General features: G+C 58.2%; 4 protein-coding genes across 4 annotated transcripts; 2 read left to right on the top strand and 2 right to left on the bottom strand.

The window, feature by feature from the left end:
- Positions 1-5,306: 5,306 nt before the first annotated feature.
- Positions 5,307-6,466, top strand: NRG1 (uncharacterized protein; the record flags this gene model as incomplete). Its single annotated transcript, XM_060598895.1, has 2 exons — positions 5,307-6,411; positions 6,462-6,466. 2 exons carry the CDS (start codon positions 5,307-5,309, stop codon positions 6,464-6,466), a joined length of 1,110 nt encoding a protein of 369 aa, XP_060455643.1.
- A 2,172-nt stretch (positions 6,467-8,638) lies between these two features.
- On the bottom strand, positions 8,639-9,367 carry CcaverHIS019_0304470 (uncharacterized protein; the record flags this gene model as incomplete). Its single annotated transcript, XM_060598894.1, has 3 exons — positions 8,639-8,675; positions 8,705-9,115; positions 9,201-9,367. 3 exons carry the CDS (start codon positions 9,365-9,367, stop codon positions 8,639-8,641), a joined length of 615 nt encoding a protein of 204 aa, XP_060455642.1.
- Positions 9,368-9,653: 286 nt separating this feature from the next.
- Positions 9,654-10,891, bottom strand: CAF17 (uncharacterized protein; the record flags this gene model as incomplete). Its single annotated transcript, XM_060598893.1, has 2 exons — positions 9,654-10,655; positions 10,715-10,891. The coding sequence occupies 2 exons, from the start codon at positions 10,889-10,891 to the stop codon at positions 9,654-9,656; spliced, it is 1,179 nt and encodes a 392-aa protein (XP_060455641.1).
- Positions 10,892-11,663: 772 nt separating this feature from the next.
- Positions 11,664-15,043, top strand: MSS4 (uncharacterized protein; the record flags this gene model as incomplete). The annotated part of the gene is made up of 2 exons (XM_060598892.1): positions 11,664-11,787; positions 11,838-15,043. The coding sequence occupies 2 exons, from the start codon at positions 11,664-11,666 to the stop codon at positions 15,041-15,043; spliced, it is 3,330 nt and encodes a 1,109-aa protein (XP_060455640.1).
- Positions 15,044-15,313: the final 270 nt, after the last annotated feature.

The raw sequence follows: 15,313 nt of genomic DNA, 5'->3' as shown, positions 1-15,313 counted from the left end.
GAAAGTCAGTCGCGTGAGATCACCTAGCCAACAATGCGTTCACCAGCACTTCTGCATCTGTACTGTTGCCACCTACTTCTAGGCCTGCAACCAGCGCACTCCAAGCCCGCTCGCGCCTGGTCCCAGAACTAAACATTCCCTTGGGTCATTGGCCACTCTCGAAGAATGGGTGCTCCACAACCTTGATACTGAGTGCCTGAAAGCATGAAAGATCGACTTCTTGGCATGACGATGCCATGGGTTGCAATGGCTGGTGGATCCGTGGATCATTGAGTAGCGTCAATCCATCGGATCGCAGCCACGGTAATGTGTCTCTGGCATTTACATTGCTTACCGACTCGCAGACAAGTGTTCAGGCAGGCCTTTGGAATGGTCAGCTTCCTGTACAGCTAGCTAGCTACAGAAATCCTGATTCAAGCTTCTGGCCCGCGGCCAACACCGTCATCCCCTCAACTTTGTTCCGCTGCAGGAGGGAGACGATCGCCAAAGACCTAATAACATGGTCCAGCCCGCAGGCCACTTTTGACTCGTTATCTCCCTCCTCAACTCCATTTCGAGATGAGGCCCTGACCACCATCTGATAATGTGTGCGCACGGCGCGCGGAGAAGCTGTTTCCGTATATGATTCCACCCTCACGACAGACACCCTCACTCTCATCACGGTCCCTCGATCCTGCAGGCTTATCTTAGATCTCGGCGACGGCCACTGATCAGCCCTAGCTCCCTCCCTGCCACCAGGGTGCGATGACGATCGATCAGGCCACCAACTGTCCAGCTGAACTGACACGAAACTTCGAGAAGCTGATAACGCGCTGGCTAGGGAGCTTATCAAGGGATACGACTCTCCAGTATGCTCGGAATGTCGGGCCGCGGACAGTGAAGCTCAAGACATGGCTTACGCAGCTACGTGACAGAAACCTTGACAGCTCGAAACCAAGATACATGCAACTGTATATGCACTGACAGCAGTACGATTCAACGCGCATGCTAATCCTGACTCTGGTACAGACAACCAGAGTCCAAAGCCGATCGCCCAACATCTCGGTGCCATCAACGTGCACGCCGAAACAGCACCCAGGAATCGGCGCCAGCCTCTAGCCCTGGGATCCTTCAACTGGGCACCTGTTCGTCCCTACCTCGGTATGAAGACACCTGGGCACCCGTCCTCAGGAGACACAAGCTTGTTTACCTTCGCTTCTGCATAGAGCCAGAGACGCACCTGTCCAATTCACTCCATCAACAAACGTTGATGCTGCAAGACTTGCAGACGAGTGCCATGACGCAGTCAACCGTTTCTCGCCAAGGCTCGCCATCGGGGTTATACTCGCCTCGGGTGGGTCGGAAGAGCCGCAGGCAAACAGAGCGCTGAGTGGATCACGAGTTGGGTCCGTGCGGGGGCCGTGGCGCATGAGCCTCGGAATGGTGCGAATGCGAATGGGGCACGGGTACAGTGATAAGTGCTATTGTGCATGTGCACTTTGTTGGTCATGATACGAGCATTCCACGACGCCGTGCGGGCGCCGACCACGGTTGGCTGCCACCATCGGGCAGGCTTGGATGCGATGCGTGGGGCCATGGGGGAGGGCTGACGACGTGCTCATGACGGCGTGAGGGTGATGTCAGATGGACGGCACAGCCGCAGTCGCAGTCATTGGAGCGGAGGGTGGCGTTTGCGTCTAATATGCTATGCTTGGGAACAAGGTCAAGTTGGCATGTGGGATGAGGAGGCTTGCTGACTAGAATCGAACAATTCAAATCAAACGCGCTTCACTTCCCAGGGTTCCCAGGGTGCCCGACGGGCATTCAGGGTCTATTCAAGGGTAGTCGGAACGCCTGAGCACTTGGCTTGTTAACCCTGGTTGATTTATCCGATTCTACAGCTTTGCAGGTGACAGATTTACTTTACCTCTTGTGGTGTTACTCGTCACCGCTGCTCCATAGTCCCTGCTCAAAAGTTCCAAGGCAGTGTCCAGTAATGCCAGTAATACATCTCTCGACTTTGAAAGCTCGCAAAGCCGACTTGTCCCTAAGCTCCAGGGTCTCACTAGGGCCCTTTCAAGGCATTCAAGGGTTGAATGGGGTGGCGCCCTTGATCATCCGCACATCTTTGGCGCGAAGCCTTAAGCCCGGTCGGGCAATGCGGTCAGGGGAGGTGGCATGGCCGGCGGATGCTCTGGTCAGCATGGTCAGCAAACCACTCCAACTCCGACATCGGACTGTGAGCACAAGGGTCAAGCTCCTACTCTTGTCTTCCTGCGGGTTTCTAGCCTGATGGTGAGCACAGCCGTAATCCGCGTGTACCGTTGGTGAGTTTACAGTCGGAATGTAACAGTGGCCATGAGAAGAAGAACGGTTCGGCTGGCGGGAGTGCTGTGACAGGCACGGCGCATTGGTCACGGTAGTACGCCATGGAAGAAGCATCGAGCGCCACGGGTTGATCTGATCTGACACGGGTGACGGCGGAAGATGCCAACGTTGTTCGGTGGGATTGCATGGGTGAATGCGTTTGCGACATGGATCCATTCGATTGAAAGTTGAGAGCTGGTGAGTGTGTGAGGTACCGAATCGGAGGATCGGAGGACACCGAGATTTTTGCATTTGGATATTTCGATGGCTATATCCTAGGTCAAAGGCTCCAAAACGGTGGGCAAGGGGTTGGACCTGATTCCCCTTTTCCATGATCCGGAGTCCTGGGCTGTTTGGCTCTTGTGCATGACCCACACACTTGACCCAACAAATCTCATTTCACTGTGGAGCAATTAGAGGAAAGAGCGTTGAGCTGCGTCAGGCAGACAACCAGCCATACTTGCGGTCCAAAAACAGGGTCCCGAATCAACAGAACCCCTCAATCTGTCAGGGTACATTTTCTATCACAAGAGAAAGTGCAATCGTTAATCAGGGTCCTATGATTCAGGGGGATTGAGAAGGGCCCTAGTGCCCGCCTCTGATGTTATGCCTTTTTGGACTTTTGAAAGTTTAGGTACAACTCCCCAGTTTTCGTTGACTTTTGGTTGAAATCACGTTTCTCATTCGACCTACAATGTCATATGCCGTCCATCGCGTGGGTCGGCCGAGTCCGCAGGCCCCTTTTTCCCTATTCGCACCCTCGCACCTTGAGCCTCGAATAGGAATGTCCTCTCTTGACGCGCTCTGATCCCCCCTGCCTGGCTTGGCCTCAATGCATCCTTGGCTCTTACAAAGAACAAGGAATTACATTCTTGAATCCTCTGCTCTCAAGCCCTTCTGACTTGACACATGCCGATAGCCTTGCCTTGCCTTGCCTTGCCTTGCCTGGTCTTGCCTTGCTTGCCTTGCCTTGGTCCCACAGGTCAAGTGAGATCGATTGGCGCAAGACGAGTTAGACCAAGTCATGCGCGTGTGCTTCCTTCCCCCCTCTGCCGCACTGTTCTGCCCGCAGTAAGTTTACCAGATCCCAAGAGCCAGACCCCACACTCGTGTCTGACCAACCCAACCCGTGCTCCTGCGCTCCCCCGCCTCTACCTCTGCTTCTGCTAGAGTCCATTGTGGGCATACGGCGATACCCCGACAGCGACTGGTGACTGGTAACTGGCTGCTCAACTTGAACCGCACCCACCCACCCGCACGACGAACACGACATCCCCACGGCGAGAGCCGCTAAACTTTGGCCGCAGCGCGCTCCGAGATATCCTCTCTCTCCCTCCTCACACTATTGTCTCCAACGCTCCTCCATATCTAACACAACGCGCTCATCACCCTTTCCCTATCCCTAACCATCACCCAAAGCGAGCTCACTTACGCCAATCTCCTTGTTGGCAAACTACGGCCGCCGTCGAAAAGCCCCCGCCCCTCCAACCCCCTTCCAACGTCGGTTGCAGATTTTTAATTCAAGTCGACTTGGTCTTGTTTCTTACCGCCACCCAGCAAAGGTACGTTCCTTCCCTCCCCTGCTCGCGACCATTTTGTGCATGCTCGTCGCGCCCCAGCGCCGGCGGCATGGAGGGCTGGGCGCCGTGATGGTCCATCCGTGCATCTTATCTTTCCCTAATGTGTCGAGACAACCTGGACGCGGATCTAGGGGCCTAGCCCTGGACAGCGGACCTGAGCCACCTCGACACCTGGCGACATGGTGAACACCACTTGGTCCATGTCGGGCACGCACCGGACTGCGACGACGACGAGTTCCCAGTAATACAAGGTGGATGCGGGCAGCGTGTGGATGCAGTGGTGCAAGGTGTTTGGATTGGAGCGACCGCTCACTGGGTGGCGAGCGAGGCTGGTGGGTGTGACCCCACCTAACCACGCGTCACCCAACCAACCAACCAACCATGCCCTGTTCCAACAGCCCCCAAAGCCTACTCGGCCCCTTCATCTACGCCTTACTTTTGTCGTCGGGTCGGTTGCTGGCACTCGTTGCTTGTTAAAGCATCCATCCATGTGTTTTTTTCTGTTACTCGGCAGTGCATTCATGGCGCGGTGTCTCGCACCCGTACCTCTTTGGTTCATGTTTGTTGGCTTGCACACGGTTGGGAATAGTATGCCCACAATAGTTTGGATTAACTCTTCACCCTCTGTTTGTGTCTCTCAACCCCTCTCTTTCTTTCTGTCTTGCACGCGTGCTCTCCCCGATATTGGCTTGGTTTTACCAGCGGCTGACGCCTGGGTTATTACACTATTCGTCACCTACACAAACTGCGTGCCACACAAACCTCGTTGCGCCCGTCCGCCCTCCCCCCGTTCCCCCCCGTTACCCTTTTCTCGTCACTCTCTTCCCTCCTCACCCACCCAACCTTCCCTCACCCCTTGGATCCAACTATCATCCTCGTCTCAACAACGTCATCACCATCCTCATCCCGATCGTTGTTGTTGTCGACCTCTTCGCCGTTCTTGAACCGGTTATTCTCTGTCTCACGAATTGTTTGTCGACACCGGCAACTTTGTGACCTTGTTCCGATTGATCGGCCGTCCTCGTCCGCCTTGCCCGTAACCCCCCATTGGCGGGTCCATTTTTTTCAACCAAATCCCCCCCCCCCACCTTGGGTTGCTCCTTCCCTCCCCCTCCCCTCTCTCCCTCTCTCCCTCTCTCTCTCTCCCTCAACCAACCCAACCTTCCCTCACTCAATCCCCTTCAACCCTTCACCCTTCTCACCTGCATACAACATTTACTTTGGTAACTTCGGCACGATCCCATCCTATCCATATCATTGCGCCCTTCCTAACCACGCACAAACGTCTCAAACGCACGCCCATCTCCCTCAACAGTCTGATCGCTCCTGGCAGCAACTACCACCTCTTCCCCTTGATCTCCCTCTTGCCCATAGCCTTCAATGTCCAACTACGGCCAGCCCGTCGGAGGACCCCCCCATCTCGGTATGCCTCAATCTGATGCCAACCGAGGCTACGAGCAGGACCAGCAGCAGCCGCCATCTGCAGTCCCGCCTTCTGATGGAGCAAATGGTGCGCCTGCCCAAGGCGGCCCACCTCCTCCTCCGCCTACAAAGGGCAAGAACGGTGCGACTGGGCCTGCCGAGGGCAAGCCGAAGCCTCATGTCTGTCCCATCTGTCAGCGTGGTTTCACTACTGGCGGGCACTTGCAGCGCCACCAGCGTATTCACACTGGTATCAAGGCTTTCAAGTGCCCGTACCCAGGATGCGAGACGCGTACCAGCCGACAGGACAACTTGCAGCAGCACTACCGGACGCACCTTTCGCCCACACTGCGGCGTGGCTCTGGTACGGCGGCGCGTCAGGCTGTCGCGGCGGCGATGATGGCCGCAGGCCTCAAGTCGTCTAACAGCCGGCAGCCTCGCAAGTCCAAGGGGTCGAACGCGGGAACGCCCAACTCGTCGGCTAGCTCGTCTGTCACCCATGGCCAGTCGCCGTACCAGACTCCTACCCAGGCGTCGGCCCCTTACGGAGGCTACATGCACGACGCGAACCAGTACGGCGGCTACTCGTCTGGCTACCCTCTTCCTCCTCCTCCCGGTGTCATGCCCAGCGCCGCCACGCAGTCGGCGCAGTCGAGCCGCGTGGCGTCGCCGGTCAACGGCCACTCTGCAGCATCGTCGGTAGCCAACACCCACCACCAGCAGTTTTACTCTCAGCAGCCATTCGCTCCAGCCTACGCGGCGTACCCCGGTGCCAGCCAGTACGCACAGGGCTACCGCTACGCGCCTGGCACAATGCCGTCTTATGGTGCTCACTCGCAGTACTACTCGCAGGGCGTTGCCCCAGACCACACGCAGCAGCACATGTACCAGGGCATGCAGAACGGCGCTGTCCCTTACTCGCGCGAGTCGGGCTACTCGATGATGACCGCTGGCGGCTACGCCGCGCAGCCGCAGATGAGCAATGGCTACCCGCCTCGAACCCAGTCGTCGACGCCTGGTGATGATCTTGACCCGCGCTACCGTGGAAATGGCGCAGCTCCCCGTGAGCCTTCTCCTAGCTCTGTGTCCCGCCGTCGCCTAACGCCTTCCCAGGCTAACAACGTTTCCGCGGGAGTCGTTGACCCTTCGAGCGTCTCGTCGGCGCCGGCTTCGGCCGGCATGCCGTCGTACGCATACGCGAACGGCGGCTATGGCTACGGTCACGGCATGCCGTCTCGCGCGTCCACGCTGGACGAAGTCGCGTCGTCTTCAAGCAAGGGTGAGTTTACTTTTTTGGCGCTTGTTGCTAACGCTCCTAAAGGTCAGCATAACTGAACACGACTCACTCAACTCCAATACTCCTCCATCCCACCCGTACTATTGCCACTCCGTAAATAACTGTCTCACCAGCGTCATACATTCCAGTACCAGTACCACTTCCACTTCCACTTCCACCACCACCACCTCCTCCTCCTCCACGAAGCGCGCCCAACACCAACCATTACCACCACCATCATCGCTGTCCGGATGTCAACTTGTTGGTTGACTTCTACGGGTGCAATATGTCTCGCCGTGTTCGTTTTGGGTCTTTTCCATGCCACCGATATAGAGTCCTCTGCATTAAAACTCCACAAACACCGACTTGATTCCTCTTCTTCGTCACTTCCACGCGCCATGAACACTACTTAGACACGACGACGAATTTGTTACGCGTGGAGATTCGATAGCTCTTATACCTCAGTGTTTGTGCAACGGTTTGATAGGAACTAGCAATGCATTTGTTCCACGGAAACACGGATTTGGTTGTTGGGTTTGTTTTGTTGATTGTTGGGTTTTGAAGGCACTATCTGGCCATTTGGCCCTGGATTCTGGTGAGGTGCGTGTTATCAACTGCGGATTGATGTCAACAAGGTCTTGCGGGTCTCGATCCGGTCAGGGCAGATAAGCAGCATTGCATCTTTGATATGTTGAGAGGGGAGGGATGATGTGTGGGATGCCCTGGGGTGATAAGCATGGTGCGCTAATGATTTACAGGATATCAAGGCGTGGGAAAAAGTCGAGGGTTGAAGAGGGTAAGGTGATGGCTGGTATATGATGATGAGGGCAGATGAGGGCATGTAGAGGGCATCAAAGCATGAGTTGCAGGGAGAAGGTACGCAATACCCAACCGTCATTTCTTACGCTGTACGCTGTCCATGTCCATATTCCATAGTGGGCGGCATGCAACAACGTTGATTCCTGAACTTTGTATTTGTGCTTGGGACCTAGCCACCGGCAGCGATGGTTGAATCGTGACTTGATGTCAGGGTGTCCTCTCATTGTAGCCAGGGTGGTAGTGGGAGACCAGGACGATGCCGAACGCAGGGCTGGGCTCGCTAACGAGCATTGCTCGACAGTTCCAGTTCTGGTTCTGGTTCTGGTTCAGGAGAGTGTGCAGCGTGCTAGACTTGTGATGAGACCGCGCGGGGGAGCTGGGATGCGCTTATGCGCCTCCATGTTTCCCATTTCCCAGGCAGCGTACACTGTCGTGGGCTAGGTGTTAGCCAAGCTCTCGCGGGAGATTGGTAGACTTGCATGTCGAGTCTGCGAATGAGTGAGGTTGGCGATGGCCTCCAGAGTTGAGAGTTGGCGGGTTGCACTGTTGCCCTGCAATTCACCCTCGGATCAGGTCGACCAGGTCGACCAGGTCGATCAGGTCGATCAGGTCGATCCTCTGATCTAGTCCCAGTTCCTAACTGATCCTAACCATCATGTGCCTGTCCATTTATCCCTGTCTCCTCTTCAACTGCCCCACTCCTCCACCCAAACACTGCCCCACTCTCATCTCAATCTACAAGTACGTCCCCTCCCCCCCGGCAGCAGACCACGCTCTCTCCCCCGCCTCCTTCTCCGATCGACTCAACATGGCAACATTCATACCCCACCGCGGGGTACGTCTCAGGCCAGCCATGACTTGGCGCGTCCACTCTCCCCCGGTACCAGTGTCCAACGACGTCAGGAGCATGCCTAATGACTCGGGGTCCATTGTGGGCGAGAGGATGCGGGGGATGATGTGGGCAGGGTAGTGGCGGAGATAGGAGAAGCGGTGGGGTGGTGTGAGGGGCCGAAGGGCGCGGAGGAGGGCGAGGCCGGCGCCAGGAGAGGTGGAGGTTGGGTTGGGCGGGATGGGGATGGGGGTGGGTGCAGGGTTGGGCTTGGACGGGGCGGTTGATGCTGGTGAAGGTGATTGCGCAGGTGCTGGTGGAGGTGATTGCGCAGGGGCTGGTGCGGGAGAGGGAACCTGCGCTGATTCAATCAAAGTACGAGCTAAAGTCGACTTTGTCGAGACTGGCGTCAGGCCCGGTGCGTGAGCGTACGCCGGTCGGGCGTCGCGTTTTCCGCGCAGTGCGGCGAAGCTTGTGGCAGGTTGTGCCTGCGCATGTGCTTGTGCTTGTTCTTCTTCCTTGGCAGCCTTGGCGTTATCCTCGGCGATCTCTGCCTCCTTTGCCTTGTTGCCCGCGTCTTCCTTCTCCTCTGCCTCCTTGACCCTCCCAGCAGCCCTCTCAGCCTTGGCCGCCTTGGTCCCCTTGACAATCTCGGCATACACCTCCGCCAGCTCCTCCCTTGCGGCAGGGCTGTCGTCACGCGCAATGACCGTGCTCAGGTCGGCTGCGGCGCCGTCCAGGTCTCCCAGGCCGCGGCGCGCCAGGGCCCGCCGATATCGCGCCTTGATGTGCGTAGGGTCCAGGGCGAGGGCGGCGGTCGCGTCAGCTGCAGCGTCGGCGTATCTGGTATCAACGAGGTGCTCATACTGTCTCCACTCGTTCTACTGCAACTGCATCCTCGCTATACTCGCGGTGCTCGGTCACTCACTTCTCAAGCTTCAACCACGCCATAGCGCGATTCGCGCGCGGCAGCGCGTCGCTATCGTCAGCGGCGATGGCGCGGCCATACGCAGCTGCGGCGTCGGCCCATCGTCCGCGCCGGAAGAACGTATTGCCTTCTTCGCGGGCACGCTTTGATGCTGCGGGATCAGACATGCGATGAATGGAGTCGAGTTGTCAAGATTCGCGACAGGCAGAGTTCACCAAACGAACCTTTTACTCAAGCCTGGTTCCAATGCGGAGACCCCACACTACCAACAGCCCACCAACCGACTCTCTTACCTGTGACCCACACAAACGTGCAAGATGTGGTAATGCATATGCTTCTGATGCAGTTCTATGCTACTTTGTACTGACTCCATTGTGGGTAACCCCGCTCCGAGTTTCCACTCTGGGCCAAGCTCTGGCTCTACACTCTGGCTCGCCGGCTCGCCTCTCACACCTACGTATGCGCCATGTCCTCCTCGTCGTCGTGCACCCGAGGAGGCGGCGTCGCGGCCAGCGCAGCAGCATATGCCTCTCCCTTGCCAACCCACACACCCCACTTCTCTCCGTTCAGCTCGACACTCAGCGTTCCCTCGCCATCCCAAGTTCGGCCTGCCCACTCGAGGCGCACGAGCCCGAGCCCGACACCAGCCGCAGAGTCCGAGAGCGCAAGCAGCTTGCCGGCATTGCGGGCCTTCTTGCTAGCTGCCGACTCTGGAGGCGTGTACATGATGTCCAACTTCTGCGGACCGCCCTTGGGGCCCGTGAGGGGGAGAGAGCCCAGCGACTCCAGGGAGAGGGGAGAGGTTGCGAGCTCGCCAGGTCCGCTAGCCAGTGGATAGAGGTAGACGGGGAGGATGCGCTTGCGGGTCGCACCGGTGTGGTATGTCCGCACGGTGAGCTCCTGGCCGAGGTAGCAGCCCTTGCGCACGTCCACACCGCCGTGGATGTCCAGGTCGCTCTCAAGCGGGAGAGCTGTTCCCGGGATAATCTCTGCCGAGCCCTCGGGCACACCCAACACCATTCGGCGAAGGTTGTACTCGTCCGTGCTCGCGACGTCATGCGATGCCAGGACGGACGGCTTCGCTCCCTTTGGGACAAAGAGCTGCTGCCCCATCCCTCCCGGTCCAAAACCAACACGCAAGTCCCAGCACCCGAGTTCGCCTTCGGCCAGGCTGAGCGGGGCAATCTCCCCCTCCCAGCTCCAGATACGTTCCGCCGCTCCACCGTTGCCGAATCTCCAGGCGCTCGTCGGATCCGGAGAAGCCTCGGAGCCCCACGCGCTCCAGACGTCCCACTCGTCCGAGACATCGCGGATCTTGATCTTGGACCGGAGGCGGAACGGCGGGAGGAGCTCCATAAGGCCCGCGGGGTGGTTGGGGCCACTCTCGTGCGAGATCAGATACGTGTTCTTGCGCGTCGGCGAGGGAACACAAAAGACGGTGTGGAGGAGGCGGCCCTGACGTCAGCACAACTGGTGTGGTGGGAATGGGAAAGGAGACATGGACGAAAACGTACGCTGGCGTTGAGGAAACCCGAGTATCCGCCGTTCAAAGACTCGACGTTCTTGCACATTTGACCGTTGAGGAACTTTTTGGCATCAGGTCCCGTCACCTCGAGCACGGAGCGAAGGGGTTGCGGCGCTGCGCGGGGACCAGCGCCCAGTAGAGATCGGACTACAGGCGTACAGCGCATCTTGTGTGAGTGGTGATGCAAAGTGGAGGTTGATGAAGTGAGTAACAAGGGAGGGCGGCATCAAATGGGTCTAAATCCATGGCATGGTCAAATGGCTGACATTCTAGTTGTAATGAGTCATTTGTCGCCTCGGCGACCGATTTTAAATGAGGGTCATGACACGGAACAGGGACGAGAATCAAATAAACGCGTGACACAAACCTATTGTATTATATGATCCAAAGCTAAGTAGACTACGTTGACTGTCTGGGTACCTGCTACGTGGGTACGTGGGATTCCGGGGATCCGGGGGGAGTTTCAAGCTAACAACACAGCAACAAGTTTTGCATACCCATATCTTTCATCAACGGGCCATCTCTATATACATTCATCTCCATCTCTTGCTCGCTCTCAACCTGTAGTCTCACTCTCCGTCTCTCTCTCTCTCTAGTTTTCTTTCCGACGGTCTTGTGTTTCAAGTTGAATTCTACTTGCTACAATACATTGGCACGTGGTAACCCAAGTCTGCGCAGTCGTTCCCCCTGGCTAGTCTCCGGTTACCCTTTGACTTTGACCTTATCCCTGTGAGCTTGCAACAAGCCAGCCTCAACCAATCCACCTCGCCCCTCACCCACACGCTCAATACACTTTACCTCACAACCACCATCTCAACGCTCGTTGTCCACCTCGCTGCTCACCGTCTCCTCACACCCTCCCTCTCTTGCCATATCAGAACCGCATCGCGCTCCCATACCTCATCGTCCTCGCCCTACCCCCCCGCCCCGATCTGCCCATGGCGGTGCACGCCCCGTCCGCGCCCGTGCCCGTGCCGGCGCCCGCCTCTCCATCCCATTCGACGCGCAGCGACGACCCAAACTCCAAGCAAAACGGGGGATGGGTATCCCCCACCACAGCCCGTGAGTATGCCCTCTCTTGAGCCGTCCTAGACGCGTCTAATTCTCAACAGGCGCGACCTCTCCACCCCGCATCAACCCTCAGTATCTCTTACACCACGGGGGCTCGGAAGACCTCCTTCCCCCCCTCCCACCCCATCTCCAGCGTCTTGCCACTGGTGAGGCCAACAGCGACGACGACGTCGATTCCGACACGTCGGATGACGATTCGGACGTAGAGAGCGACGACGAGTTTCAGAGCGCGCGCGCGCGCTCCCGAACCCCTCCGGTCCCGCGCCAGGCTACCTTCTCGTCCCTATCACCCTCCCCACCACCACAACAGCCCCAGCGTTCCCCATCGCCCACCGGAAATGAGAACACCTCTCGCAAGATCATGAAGAAGGTCTCGCAAGTGTTCCGCCGCAGTGACGACGCGTCCCGCTCTTCCTCTTCCACTTCCACTTCCTCTCCCCCCGTCCCCCCCGTCCCGCCACTACCTCGGGAAATCCCTGCAGGTGCAAAGGCTGCTGCGCGCCTCTCTCCCGGTGTCAACGTGTCGCCGCAGCGCCGCTCGCCAGTCATGCAGGGCCCTCCGCCAAGTCCCCCGTTAAGCGACGTAGGCGACAACGATGGCGGCGGCACAGACTACGCTCCAAGCGTCGCCGTGACTGAGGCCACTATGGACATTCCTCATCCAGATCTACAGCCCGACAGCGCCCAGCTGGAGACGCCCGAGCGCACAGCCGCCCCGTTAATGCCCGTCACTGAGGCCGGAGAGTCTAGGCACGCCCTTGTTGACACGCCGCCCCCTTCGGCGTTCAATCCTAACGGTCGACCAGAAAGCATGACCTGGGTGGAGGAGGCAAACGGAGACGCGAGGGATGTGCCGCAAGCCACTGGATCTTCGTCTGTTCGCGTGTCCAGTTGGGAGCGTCCTCCTTCTGCCGCTTATCTCGGCGTGGCAAGTCAGCGTCGTGTCTCGAGTGGCTCGACGTCCAGCCGTGCCGGATCGCTGTCCATGGTGCGCAGCGGAAGATTGGCGCCCCAGCGTGACCTTTCGCCGTCGCCTCCCTCTGTATCCATGCCAGTGCCAGTGCCGACAGGCGCGCCCATGCTGCCCCCGACCATCTTGCCCCCAACATCGTCCCCAGATTTAAGAGCTCAACATCGTGTACTCCCAGCCATCGAAACAGGTGACGAGCACCTCCGCCGCGCGCCTCCCACCGACGCTGTATTCTTGGGTGCGTTATCCGAGTCGCCCATCTCGTCATCGCCAGGCACACCCCAACCGGGAATGCAGCGCCGCAACACGAACCCGACTACGGCTTCGCCGTCACCGCTCTCAGGCCGGCCATTGACACACTCAGTGTCGATATCCGGCCACGGGCCGTCGTCGTCCGTTGGCAACTATGACGAGTTCAACTTAGCCCCAGACATCCTTGCGCAGGCGGACGTCATTCGGCGCGAGAGGTTAGAGCGCAGACAGAAGAAGATGAGCCTGCTCATCACGTCACCGCCTCCTCCGCCAGCGATCGAGATGCCCGTACCTGTTCCATCCGCCGCCACTCCCGTTGAGGCCAAGCCGGCCGCCAAGCGCCGCGAAACAGAGGAGACCAGGGTCCTCGTCGGCAACCTCGTCGGCGAGGGTCACCGCAACTATGTGCTAATGTACAACATGCTCACGGGCATCCGTGTCGCCGTGTCGCGTTGTCAGGCCAAGATCCGCCGGCCTCTCTCCGAAGATGACTACTTGGCCCGCCACAAGTACTCGTTTGACATGCTCGGGAATGAGCTCACGCCCTCGGCCAAGTACGACTTCAAGTTCAAGGACTATGCGCCGTGGGTGTTCCGAGAGCTGCGCGACGACCACTTCCACCTGGACCCGGCCGACTACCTCTTATCCCTGACGGCCAAGTACATCTTGTCCGAGATTGGCTCGCCGGGCAAGTCGGGCTCGTTTTTCTACTACTCGCGCGACTACCGTTTCATCATCAAGACGATCTCGCACCGGGAGCACAACTTCCTGCGGTCCATTCTCAAGGACTATCACGAGCACGTGCGTGCCAACCCGCACACGCTGCTTTCGCGCTTTTATGGCCTGCACCGTGTCAAGATGCCGCGCGGCCGCAAGATCCACTTTGTGATCATGAACAACTTGTTCCCGCCACACCGCGACGTCCACGAGACGTACGACCTCAAAGGTTCTGCGTTTGGCCGCGAATACCCCGAGACAGAGGCTAAGAACAATCCGCGCGCCGTGCTCAAAGACATCAACTGGGTCAACAGGGGCCGCATGTTCGAGTTTGGGCCCGAGAAGCGTGCACTGTTCACCGAGCAGCTGCGCCGCGATATGGAGTTCCTCAGACGCATCAACGTCATGGACTACTCGCTTCTTGTCGGCATCCACAATATGGAGCGTGGCAACCGAGACAACCTGCGTCTTACCAAGCTGCGGGTGTTCAACCCTGCCACGTCCAAATCTGGCGTCGTGAACCGCAAGCCCAGTGCGGTCAAAAGCAACGCCGAGGCCCACAATGTGCGCCGCGCTGTCACGCGGTCCGACCCGAAGAGCATGCTCGACGCCAGCGTGAACATGCGGCTTCCGGAGGAAGGTGCACCCGACCGCCGCCACTTCATCTTCTACCAGGACGAGGGCGGCATGCAGGCGACCGACGAACAGAACATGCCCATGGACATTATATACTACCTGGGCATCATTGACATCTGTACGCCGTACACCATGGGTAAGCGCGTCGAGCACGCGTGGAAGAGTGTCACCGAGAACCCCGTCACCATCTCGTGTGTCCAGCCCGATTTTTACGGGCATCGCTTCTACGACTTCCTCCTGAGCGTCATGCGCGGCGGCGACGTCAAGTTACGCCCGCAGGGCCTCGAGCCGCCATCCGCGTGCACAGAGTCGGTCGTCGGGGCGATGAACCCACCCGCGTGTGCGCCAGCGTCGTTCGGGCGCGATCCGACCGTCATCGCACAGCGCCACGACAGCGAAGCGTACGAGATTGCCCTCCAGACCTCGCCGACTATTCCCATTGGCCGGCTTGAATACGATATCCACCAAGACAGCAATGCCACGATTGAGGAGACGGCGCTGTCCGAGAACGAGACGATGCTCCCCAGTCCCATCACATCACCGCCAGCGCCGATGGCCGGCTACAGTGTGGCAGTCGAGAAGGCCGCTGCTGCCGACGATGAGCGCCACAACTACCTCGACATGAACGGTCACGGGCCGCCCGCCATGGTCGGCCACCTGAAGGCTGAGTAGAAGAGATTCCCACGCATGCGATACCAGTCGTTGTCATTCCATTCCGTTTTCATGCCCGCAAGGGGACTGTAGTTTGTATGGACGCTTGTGCCAGAGTCCTGTGTATGCAACAGGTCGTAGGAGCTATACTGTATGACGCGTCTGTTCCTGGTCTGCATCATGCTTGGGCAAGGGCCATCCAAATTTCGAGGCTTGTGCCACTCAAAACCACATTACATTTGTTGATCTGCTCAACCTTTATATTCCAGTCTCTTCATCTCGTCTTCCCTC

Source organism: Cutaneotrichosporon cavernicola (assembly GCF_030864355.1).
Source record: "Cutaneotrichosporon cavernicola HIS019 DNA, chromosome: 3".
Classification (NCBI taxonomy): domain Eukaryota; kingdom Fungi; phylum Basidiomycota; class Tremellomycetes; order Trichosporonales; family Trichosporonaceae; genus Cutaneotrichosporon; species Cutaneotrichosporon cavernicola.
Note: the sequence above shows the minus strand (reverse complement) of the source record. Positions and strands in the feature narration are given on the sequence as shown.